Source organism: Octodon degus, unplaced genomic scaffold (assembly GCF_000260255.1).
Source record: "Octodon degus isolate 3935 unplaced genomic scaffold, OctDeg1.0 scaffold00004, whole genome shotgun sequence".
Taxonomy (NCBI): domain Eukaryota; kingdom Metazoa; phylum Chordata; class Mammalia; order Rodentia; family Octodontidae; genus Octodon; species Octodon degus.
Window position 1 is genome coordinate 8219612 of NW_004524580.1, and position 12574 is coordinate 8232185.

Sequence of the window (12574 nt, forward strand, 5' to 3'; positions counted from 1 at the left end):
TATACTGATTTCCATAGTGGTTTCATCAGTCTGCACTCACACCAACAGGGCAGAAGGGTTTCTTTTTCACCACAGCCTCTCCAGCATTTGTTATTGGCTGAGTTCTTGCTGTTAGCCATTCTTTCTGGGGTGAGATGGAATCCCACTGTTCTTTTAATTTGTATTATCTCAAATGACCAATATTGAACATTTTTTCATATACTTACTTGCCATTTGTATTTCTTCCTCTGAGAAGTATATATTCATTTTAATACCCAGTTTTGGATTGGACTTTGTATTTGGGGGGCCTGATTTTAATTCTTTGTGTGTTCTAGATAAAAGGTCTTTGTCAAAGGAACAGTCAGCTATAATTTTTTTTTCCAGTTTTTGGGTTTATTTTTAATCTGTTGGAGATTTGCTTTGAAGTGCAGAAATTTTTCACAAAGATGAGATTCCACTTGTTGATTCTTTGAAGTATTTCTCATGCAGTTTGGTTTTTGTTCATGAACTCTTTACTCAACCATATGTCTTTAACATTTTTACCTACATTTTTCTTCAAAAGACTTACTGATTCTGTTTTAATGTTTAGATTCTTGATCCATTTTGAAGGTAATTTAGTGCATGGTATAGGCACAGGCCTAACTTTTACCTTCAGCATGTGTGGAAGGCCAGTTTTTCTAGCACCATTTATTAGACAGTTTATCTCTCTTCCAGTGAACATGCTTGGCCTCTTTAATAATAAGGTTGCTGCGTGAGTTTGTAGTTGTGTCTGCATCTTCTAATATGTTCCACTGATCCTCAGGCCTGTCTTTATGCCTGTACCTTACTGATTTTATCACATCAACTCTATAGTATAATTTCAGGTCAGGGATTTTGATATCTCTTGCCTTTACTTTGTTTCTCAGAATTGCTTTTGATATTCTGTGTCTCATATGATTCCAGATGAATTTCAGGAAAATTTTCTCTAGCTCTGTGAGGTATACTAATGATATTTCAATTAGAATTGCATTGAATCTGTATAACAATTTTGGAAGTATGACCATTTTCACAATGTTTGTTCTTCCTATCCAGGAGCATGAACTATTTATTTTGTCAAAGCCTCTTCAATCTCTTTTCTCGGAGTACTGTAATTTTCACTGTATAAATCTTTTATGTCCTTTGTGAGATTGATTCCTAAGTTGATCCATCTCTTTGTGATACTGGTATGCTAAAGTCCCCCATTTTTATTGTATTATTGTTTGATTTTTCATGTCTGTTAGAATTTGTTTTATGTAGGAGGGTGCTCCTACATTGGGTACATATATATTTATAAATGTTACCTCTTCTTCCAGTTTTCCCTTAACAAGTATGTGGTGACCTTTTTTTAATCTCTGAATAATTTTTGGCTTAAAGTTGATACTGTAAGCATGCAGGATAGCTATCCCTGCTTTTTTTCTGATTTCCTGTGGTATGGAGTACTGTTTTCCATCTTTTGACTTTAGGTCTGTGAATTTTCTTTTGAGTTAAATGTGCTACTTGTATGCAGCATATTGTTGCATTTTGTTTCCTAATCCACTCTGATAGTCTATTTCTTCTGATTGATGAATTGAAGTCATTTACATTGATGGTTATAATTGATATATATATATAGGCTTATCTTTATCATGTTACTTTCCTGCTATAGGTTCCATACTTTTTTTTTAATTAAATAAAAGTTTTATTAAAAAATGAATACTGGACATTACATTCTCATTGATGAAAGAGCACAGAAGTGCCTGTTGGCTTCCCAAAGGGATCAAACCTGAGTCTGAGTAAGTCTTTGAATTCAGAAACTTGTAAATTTACTGCTGAGTTTGACTACAGGTAGGTAATTTTTAAAACATGGCAGTACCATATCTTTACTGTCACATCATGTAGCTATTACATAATCTCTCCATTTTAATCCTTATTTAATCTTAGTTCTAAAAGTAATTGCACATATAATGCTCACTGCAAGTATTTTTTGTTCTTGTCTGTCTAGTTATTTTGTTGATTTGAGTCTTGTGTTTTAACAGATTCTTTAGAGTTCCATACTTTTTATTTAATTACTTGCTCTGTTTGGTGGTTGCTTTCTATTGTTCTTAAAGCTGTGATCATTTCTTTCTCTTTCTAGAATATCTGTCAGTATACCTTTTAGGGCTGTTTTGGTGATCATGAATTTCTTCAATTGTTCTTTCTCATGGAAGGATCTTATTTGGCCATTGAATTGGACAGATAGTTTTGCAGGGTACATCAATGTGGATTGGAGGTTATTTAGTTTCAGGACCTGAAATACTTCACTCCAAGCTCTTCTTCATTTGATGACCATGATTCTGATGGGCTTTCTACTGTAGGTGGATCTGTTTCTTCTCTCTAGCAGCTTTTAATATTGTACTCTTTTGCTGAATTTCTGAGATCTTCATTGTTATATGCCTAGGTATAGATTTATTGTGATTATAGCCATGTGGAGATCTATATGCCTTGCTTATCCATACGTCAGTTTCTTGTCTCACATTTGGAAAATTTTCTGATAGTACTTCTGCAAATAGTCTTTTGATGTCATTTGTGCTGTCTCCCGATGCTTCATTGACACATACTATTATACTATTTTTTTTTCCATCATCTTCTAGCTGCTAAATTGTTATTTTCAGGTTCCTTGTTAATTTTAAGAGACTTTTTTAATTCCAGGTTCATTAGCTGCAACACTGTCTTTGAAGTCTGAAAAATCTGTCTTCAGTTTCATTCAAGTAGTTTTGCCCGCTTTCAGTGGAGTTCTTAATTTCCTGGATAATTGTTTGAATTTGTTTCATGTATTCTAATTCTTTCCTGTATTGTTCATTCAATGCTTCCATCATTTCTCTATTATCCTCTATTTTTCTATGTCATATTGAGCTGTGCTGAGCAATTCTTTCATGATTATTATCCTTTCTTTTCAGACCTGAGAGATTATTTCTTCTGTATCCTGATACTTGTTTCTTTACTTCAGCTGCTATCATTTCAGAGATTTCAGGTATGTGCTTTCCAAGTTCTTGTATGTCTCTGTCTCCTGGATTTGTTTTGGGTGGGCTAGAGGATTGAGATTGCCTCTTCCTCCTGCGTTTTGGCAGCATTTTTGAAGCTCTCAGTAATCATCTAGACAGAGTCCTACAGGCTGCTTAGCATCTGCCAAAGTTCTTAAATTGCACCAGGCAAGCTCCATACATGCACACACTGGACCCACAGATTACAGCTTACCCACATTCTTAAGGCCATTCAGAGTCATCCTAAATTCTTAAAAATCTGGACTGGCACCAGAAGAAGGTCCACACCTGTGAGCTGGGGGCTAAGGAAGGTCAGAGCTTACCAGAGTCCCACAGGCTGCCTTGAGTTCACCAAAGTTCTTAAATGGCACGAGGAAAGTCCTGCACCTGTGTGCACTGGGCCCACAGACTGCAGCTCTCCTACATCCTGAAGGCCACTCAGAGTCCTCCTAAGCTCTTAAAAGTTTGGAAGGGCACCTACTTAGGGTCTAATTTCTTTCTTCATCTTGTGGATACTAAGTTGTCCTTTTTACCATTGACTGAAGACCACTGACTCAGACTTCTTGATTGTGCATTCTTTACACTTCCGTTGAAAACTAATTGACTCTAGATAAGTGTTAATCTCTCAGTATCATTGGTTATGTACCCTTTATTATGCTAGTATTTTTATTATGCTAGTATATTTTGATTACCATAGCTTTGTAATAGATTTTGAGGTCAAGTAACATGACATTTCTTGCTTCCTTCTTTTGCTCAATATTTGCTTAAGTTTTCAAGGTCATCTGTGACTACACATAAATGTGCTTTGTTTTTTTTTCCATTTTTATGAAAGATGACATTGGAATTAAGGGTTCTCTTGACTCCTACAGAATTACAAAAGAATGTTTTGGGTCATTTTCAGTCTGTCAATTTAGGGTAATTTTTTTAGACCAATAGAAAATAAATACAGCCATCATGATGACAGTCTTTAAAGTATGGGGTACTGTTTTATAAGTTACTGGTAACAGTGATATAGATACTGTGAATAGCAGGAGACTGAAGCCCCGTAACAGATCTATGAGATTAAATTTTGAGGAGATCATACATGTAAGGAACTCCTATGTTCCTTTGCAGAATCACTGGCAGACTGGTGAATACAGGGGGCTGTGGTGCTTATATTTCTGGGTTTGAATGTTGGCCCTATCGCTTGCTAACTGTGAAAGGCTGCAAACATTTTAAGAACTGTGTGTCTCAATTCCCTAATTAAAAAGAAGGCTTAAAAATAGTACCCAGTCTTCACTGTGCTACTGTGAAGATTAAGTACTTAGAAGCGCTCTTGGCATGCATTAATTATGTAAAAAACGTTAGTCAGTATTAAGATTATTTTGGCTCCAGCTTTCTGCCTGCCTACTCTGTACACCTTAAGATTCCCTTTTGTCAGAGCCACCCTCCTCTCTGGGGCCTGGCTCTTCTGGTGCCTGGGGCCAGTGGTTTCAGTAGTGATTCCCTGGATCAGATGCTCAGAATTACGACTGTGCTAGAAGTAATAGAAAACAAAGAATAATTTCACAGGAGCTTTTTTCCTTCCAAATAAAGGAAATGGGGCTCTGAAGAGGAGCAGGAAATAGCCAGGGAAGCCATCGACAAATGTCAGCTACTCTGTATGTCTATAACCATTTAATCTGGTTTTGAATGAAACAAATTCTCTGCCCTACTTGCCGCAATGGAGGTCAGGACATTTTTGTCTTGATTTTCTTGTATTACTCATGTTCAATAAGGAATATTCATCCTTCTTATCTTTAGACACTGGAAATCAGAAGGACATATAAATGTATGCATGAGGTTTCCATTTTAAACTCAGATGCTTATATATGCAATACTCTTTCTCAAAATAAGGGGAATAACATTAAAAACCCCATTTATACTCTTTGTTTAGATTTCCGTCATGTAATTGTACAGTAGTCAATACTTTTAACATTTTGGAAAATACAGTCTATTCTTGATTATCAAACACAGAAGTCAGGGGAAAAGACAATTGATTTTTACTTGAAAAAATTTAAAAGTAAGCATAAGAGACAAATTCTTCCCATATGACTTGCATTATTTTCTGTTTACCACTGGTTGCTACTCATAATTTATGTTATCTCAGATAAAAGATGTTATTCCTGAGTTTGATACTTTAAAGTATTGTTTTTCTCCTGATTGAAAATAAGACAATATCTGGCAAGTGTTTTAGTTTAACTGAATGTTGGTTGACAGGTCAAACTTAAAACTCAAATTTGAGACATGTTCCAATTTAAGTAGGCCTAATAAATTTAAATTTTTTTTAAAAAGCAAAAGCTGAAGTATGAGATAGCAAATATAATGAATCCCATTGGATCATTAAAAATTGAATTAATTAAAAATTAAATAAGAGCTAATGTACATCTCCTTGTCCAAATTCACCACAAAATCCATGGGGAAAATGACTTGGTATATTTTATTTGTACTTGAAGTGATCACCACACTTGCATCTCAAAGGGCCATGCCTGTGTATTGCAAATACCGTCCTCACTGGCATACAAATTTCATATTCAGATGAATAGAATTTTACTGTCTCTTGTTCCAAAAAAAAGAACAAAAGTAAATACAATTTATAAATGTCTTTTGCTAAAAATGTTAGGCTTTGGTAAGGCCATAATGGGAAATTTGGGGGTGACTTAATGAAGACTGATGGGGCAGAGAAATAAATCTGAGTGTATAGCCCAGCAAACACTCCGGACCACATTGCATACTTCCAAAGATGATTAAGGTCTAGGGATATAGCTCAGCAGCTTAAGTGCCTGCTGGACAAACACAAGGTTTTGAGTTCAATTCCTGGTACAAAAAAAGAAAAGAAAAAAAAAAAGATTAAATGAGCACACACTGAAAGCTCTTAGTAATACTTCAGAAATCTGAATGGCAAAATATGTCTTTTGAAGCACTTCTAAACAAATCTACTCAGCCTGGACATTTTAAATCAGTTAAGAGAATTGTTTAACAATACAATAGTATTTTTTACACTTCTCTATACAGATTTTTTAATTAATTTTATTGAGAAACAAGTAGTCATGAGACAGTTTCAAAACAGATTAGTAGGACAGTTTCAATAATTAATACATTGCATATTGTTGTCTTCATAGTGGTTATTCATTGTACAAGATGCAGACGTGATATCCTGTCCAAACACTCTTAGTAAAAAGCTTTCTTCTCATTGAACTAAGAGAAAGTAGCTGTATATCTATGCTAACTATTTTGTTTATGTAGATACAAAATGGTCCTTAAAGTGTGCTGATATTTGATAAGAATGAAGGACTGCCATTCTTATCCCAAATACCTCTGAAGAGCTTCTGAAAGTATAAACAGCAGAAGGCTGTGGACAAACAGCGCTCCCTCCCTACTGCATCATCCTAATCTTAGTTTCAGTTTCAGTTGCTCAGACTACTCTATATTAATCCTCTAGATGGTCGTGGCTTCCACTGTTTCCCAGCAGCAGTCCACTCTTACATCCCATCCCCAGTCTCATTGGCCTTACATTGCTTTTCTCATTCAGTCTCTAGCTACCCAGGTTTTCTTTCTATCCTCCAAACAACATGTACCTCTCTTACTACTGTGCTGCTGTTTCCTCCTCTTATTCTCTGTGTGGCTCCTCCTTGTTATTCAGTTTCGTTTACATATCACCCCCTTTGATGGGTCTTGTGGACAACTCAGTCTAAAGTCACAAGCTAGCTCATCCCCATTTGCACTCTTATTTTCTCTGCAAACAACTGGTCCCAGTAAGGTGTTGGTTATTTACTTTTCTGTTTGTTTTTTACTGATTGTCTCCTCCAGCCAGTCTGGAGGCATCCTGATGCAAGGACTTTTCTTTGCTTCTGATGTTTGCAGCTCATCAAATAGTACTGGCTCACAGTAGTGCCAGCTAAATATCTGTTGTTCAACAAACATTTATTTTAAAATGGAATATAACTTCAGGTAAAGATAAAAATATAATATATAGAATAGAACGGATCAGTTCTGAAAGCTAGAACACTGAATTTCTAGCAGTGTCAGAGGACACATCCCATGTTTGTTTGTACTTCCTATGTGGCCTCTTTTTTTTCACCAGTATCGCAAACAATGAAGGCTTCATGCTGTACCTAATGTTTCGGACTGTGCACAGAACAATATGATATGAACAACTTAAAAGTCACCATTACACATTTTGTCATTTTGTCAAAAATCCAACTGAGTCTCATTTCAAATAACTCTTGCGGACATCACAATGTGAAGATATCTAATGATGTGAGGTGTCTTTTCCTCAGAACAGCAAGGAAAGTTCTATAACCTTAGAGCAACTCATTTTGAGAGTAAACCTGGCAGAGCCTACCTGGTAGAGTAAGAATAAAAACAGTTCTGTGCTATTTGCAAGTATGGTTATGAGGAATCGACTGACACTGCTGCAGCTTCAGATTGTTTTTGCAAAAACATGGGGTTTTACTGGTAGTTGCCTTAAAAGATTATTCAGAAGATTAGGGAGAAAATGTACTAAGAGCCTACCAATGCTATACTTCTAGTGTGGTGCTTTTTATGATTCATATTTTGTCTTCAGTTTTCTTGAAAAAAAACAGAACAAATGTTGATTTAGCATTCTTTGTTACACAGTGGAATTTAGATGATGGCCGGGGGAACTTTAGATATATTTTAAATGAGTAGCTAAAAGAACCTCAAGGTCTCTCAGACTCTAGGTACCAGCAGGTGCCCACTTTGTCCTTTCGGGTGGTGCAGGTTTGAATAAACTGTATTTTAGAATCCTAAGAGAGATCTGTGCAAATTGAGTACTACAAGGTTGTGCAGTTTGTGCACTGTGGAAAGACCAGTAGCAAAGCCAGGCATGGTGACAAGAATCCAGCTCACCCTCTTTTCAGGTGGATCTGGGTGAGTGCAGAGACAGTATCTGCCCAATTTGTATATGCATAAGTCATCCTAGAGCTTATTTGCTCCTTTCAAAGTATAATATTTTCCAAAATATTTTAATTTGTGAATAATATAGCTGCACGAGACATAAATACACTACCCTGTAATCCTGGTGCGGTGGTGCATGCCTGTAATCCTAATACCCAGGATGCTAAGGGAGGAGGATAACCCTGAGTTTGAGGCCAGCTTGAATGAACCACATAGCTCATTTTTTTTAGATTATGGTCTTTTGTTGATTGATTTAATTTGTGCATTAAGTATAGTGATTTTGTTTCAGATAAGAAATGGTATTTTTTAAACTAGTAAACTTGTATTTGTACGAAACACTCTGCTTATGCAGAATGTGGTTGTTCTTACCTACGACATGTGGTTTTGTTGTGTTTGTTGCTGTTGTTGCTGTTGCTGCTGCTGAATGAGCAGTTGCTGCTGCTGTCGACGCCGGGCTGTCCGGAGCTTTTCGAAGCGAGCCTCCATTTCCTCCAGGACTTTGGGGGTGTATCTGACCACCAGCTTGACACTGTCCTTAGCAGCCTTGAGTAGTTCCACAGCTTTCTCATGGTGTTCTCCCTCCACGCTCTGAAAAGACAAGGCCATTTCCTGAAGCAGAGAGTTTCAATGTTCTCTTCCCCAAGAGATAAATCTGAAATTAGTGTCCTACTGAAAATCCAAATTTGAATGTTCAAGAATGTAAGGCAAATGAGATATAGTACTATTATCATTATTGTTTATTATATTTTGGATACAGTATAAACTGTGTTGGGGTACAGGATGGATTAAATAGAGGTTCAAGTTAGGATAAAAACCAAGGAATGATCATTTCTCAATTTTATCTGGATGAGTAAACATGGGAGTCAAGAAAATTTTGGAAAGGACACTCCACAGTATAAATAAATGATGAATTTTCCTATCAGACATTAAAATTTATTGAGAAACTATAATGATTAAAATAGTTCTTACTGCTAATGAGATAGTAGACCATAGCACAGTCCTGAAGATTATACATAAAAATTTTATTATATAATAGATGTGAACCTTCAGCAAAAGAGGATTATTAACACTAATGTTAGAACAAATAAGGATTACATGGCACAACTAGAGATGCCAGTCTCATATTCTAAGCTTTGTATGTGTTGATTAAACACTTCAATGTAAAATAAAAGCATAGAGCTGCCATCTTGGGTCCCCACGTGTGTGCTCCTAATCTCAGCTGGTCTGCCCAAGACCCCCGAGCGCCAGCTCTAGTCCCCTGTGCTGTCCCATATCTGATCTGACAAGATGAAAGAAATTATCACGAACTAGGGAAAACTCGCCAAACTGCAGGCACAAGTGCGCACTGGTGGGAAAGGAACTGCTCGCAGAAAGAAGAAGGTGGTTCATAGAACAGCCACAGCAGATGATAAAAAATTTCAGTGCTCACTAAAGACATTAGGGGTAAACAATACCTCTGGTATTGAAGAGGTGAATGTGTTTATAAACCAGGGAACAGTTACCCACTTCAACAACCCAAAAGTTCAGGCATCTCTGGCAGCAAACACTTTCACCATTACAGGCCACACTGAGATGAAACGACTGACAGAAATGCTACCCAGCACCTTGAACCAGCTTGGTGCAGACAGTCTGACTAGCTTAAGGAGACCGGCTGAAGCTCTGCCCAAGCAATCTGTGGATGGAAAAGCACCGCTTGCTACTGGAGAGGAGGATGATGATGAGGTTCCAGATCTTGTGGAGAATTTTGATGAGGCTTCTAAGAATGAGGTAAACTGAACTAAGTCGGCTTCTGAAAAAGATTACACTTGGAAGAAATTAGAGGGTGTTGCTATTTTATACTATAACTGCTTTTTAAAATTGTTTTTGTTTATGGATCTGATAAAACCTAGATCTCTAATATTTTTTAAGCCCAAGCACCTTGGGCACTGCAGCTCTTTTCAGTTTTTGCTTACATACAATTCATTCTTTGCAGCCAATTAAGATGGAGAAGCCTGGGAATTAAGTTTGAAACAAAGATTAATAAAAAATAAAATAAAATACAAGTATACAGTAAACAAAAATGAATGTTTGTCATCTTGTAATGGGAAACAAATTCTTAGAGAAAAATTCTGAGGAAGTAGGAATCACAAAATAAGATTTCTTAGAAAGATAAAAATAAGTAAAATGACAAAATAAGATGTCTTAATTTTATGTTTCCATATCACAAATACTTTAAAGGGGTCAATAAGTCAGAAAGATACTTGAAACTTATGAGTCAATTTATTAGTATTTTTTATACAGAGTTCTTATATAAGTCAATGAAGATCTAATCAAAATGACCAAATGAATAATTCAAATAATGGACAAAGAATAATAAAAACACAAATGGTCCATAGATCTATAAAGAAATATTCACTCACTCCATGATCAAATAAATATAGATCAATACAAATATTCAATTTTTCATTTAAAGTGGTAAATATATATGTAAATGGCTTAGGGAAATGAGACTCTAAGAGATTGCTCATAAAATGGCAATATTGTTATGTACTGAATAAACAATCTATAATAAATAATTTAATTTTCATAGAAATTTAATAAGGCTAACAGCACATGTGCATACATACATATAATTATGACATAACATAAAGCAAAAAATAGATCCATTCTTGAGTTTTTCAATACCAAAATAGTCTCTTGAATGTAAGAGCATTAGGGCTTGGAGAAAATATCTCTACTCCAACTAACTGAAAGCTGCTTTTTATCCAATCCTCTACGGGTTCTTTTGGTTGGGATGAGAAAGAAAGCTGTAATCAAACTATACAGGACCCTGCCCTCTTCCCCTTCCCAAGAGGCTTCTACTGAGGTGACGCAACCTAATAAAGCCATTTACTTTCCTTTTCTATACTCAGGATGGAAATCAGGGCCTTTGTACTAAGCTGCCATCTCCAGCCCTTTTAATTTTTTTTTTTTTTTTTTTTCCATTTTGAGGCAGGGTCTTGCTAAGTTGCTAAACTGCCCAGGCTGTTCTTCAACTTTCTATCCTGGTGATCTGGCCTTTCAGAGGGCTGCAAGCACAGGTGTGTCCATTATGCCAGGCTGCTCATAAAACCACTTGCCCAGCTTCATGGGTAAAGTCCAGAAAAGAAACGACTGGTGATGTAACAGGACCTGAGACAGGCCTAAAGGGGATCAGAATAGCAGCAGTACCCGCAGGTGGCTCAGACTGTATGTTCCCACCCCATTCAGAAAGGAGTCTTATAATGGATATTAAATTGAGCTACAGGAAAATTAAATAGGCTCTGTATCAAGCCTACTTCTTCAATTGTAACATGCTTCATGATTTCTGCTACCATACAGATTTACACACTTAAGGAATCATTTTCAATTGTATCACTTGCTTTAGAAAGACAGACGTGGATGGAGTGAAAAGGTTAAAGGTAGCAGTGAGGTTGACTTAGTTCTTGTAAGAGCAGCACTTGTCACTTGTTTGAATAATAAGAGTTTAAGCAATAGCTCTGAAGGCAATTTATATAACCAATTCATTAAGCCTGGATTTCATACAAAGCACAGGGTTTTAAATAGCTTTAGGTAGAGTTAATTTTCATCTGTGGTTGAAGCCTAGGAAAATGCACTGGTTCATTGATTAATTCATGCTTTTAATTATTCATTCAACCATTAACACAGTCACTCAGAAGACTTTTATTAAGTAGTTACTAGTTACAATCTACTAAATTCTTTGGAAGAACAGAAGAGGCAGGAAAATTTTGACAGTAGCGTGCACTATAAAATTTGTTTTCACTATGCTTGCAAATTGTTTTCCAAGATTACTGGGTAAGGAAACGCTTGGCTATTCAATTGCCCATGTCAGTCTCTTAACTTCTTTTTGATTTTTTTTAATGGTATCTGCTATAGGGTCTCACTGTGCAGTTTGGACTTATAATGACCCTCCATTTTTCAGCCTCCCCAGTGCTGGGACTAAAGGAGTGTGCCACCATCCCCAATCTCAGTGGCCAGTGCAGCATGCAGTACTGGAGATCAAACCCCAGTCCGTGTGCTTGCCTAAGCAGGTGCTTAGTCCTCTGAGCTATCTCACTGGCTCTTCTTTGTTAATATTAAACTTACATGTTTCAATAACAATGGCTCACCCATTTTTAGGCCAGTTGTTTCATCTCTGGACTTCTTTTTGGCTTTTGTTCTGTTTGCTTTCATTTAATAGGGCTAGAGATTCTAGGCCAGACCTTGAGAGGCCCATTGTCACGGTTAAGGCACTTTGGTTAAGGCACTGCGTCTGCAGTTCAGAGCCCCCATGGGAGGGCTGTGGCCCTGAGGCAGGAGATTGGGAGGAAGGGGTGAAGAGCTGCTGGAAATGCAGCCACCAGGTGCATGTCAGCTTTGTGAAACTATTAAGGTCACCTTCTCCCACCCCAGCTCGGCATATCCACACAGTTACCAACAAAAGAACATCCTCTCCCCTCCACACACAAACTCCCGGGTTTATCTTCGAATCCAGGATTTCAGCCTTGATGCTTGGTCTCTGGTGTAGACAGCGAGTCAGATGTTTTTTTCTTTCAGGCTCACTATGAACAATAGGTCTCTTGATTTCAACCCACCTTCTTCATCTTCCCCACTAGGGTAAAGAATCATTCATTATTGAAAAT

General features: G+C 36.9%; 1 protein-coding gene and 1 pseudogene across 2 annotated transcripts in view; one reads left to right on the forward strand and one right to left on the reverse strand.

Annotated features, from left to right (window-relative positions):
- The window catches only part of Lin7a (lin-7 homolog A, crumbs cell polarity complex component), a 191864-nt gene that overhangs the window by 4637 nt on the left and 174653 nt on the right, over positions 1 to 12574 (reverse strand). For both annotated transcript variants that reach the window (XM_004623758.3, XM_004623759.2), the window contains one exon: positions 8304 to 8522. In XM_004623758.3, coding sequence (XP_004623815.1) covers positions 8304 to 8522 — 219 coding nt within the window. The remainder of the gene's footprint in view (positions 1 to 8303; positions 8523 to 12574) is intronic.
- LOC105742299 lies at positions 9222 to 9710 on the forward strand (annotated as a pseudogene).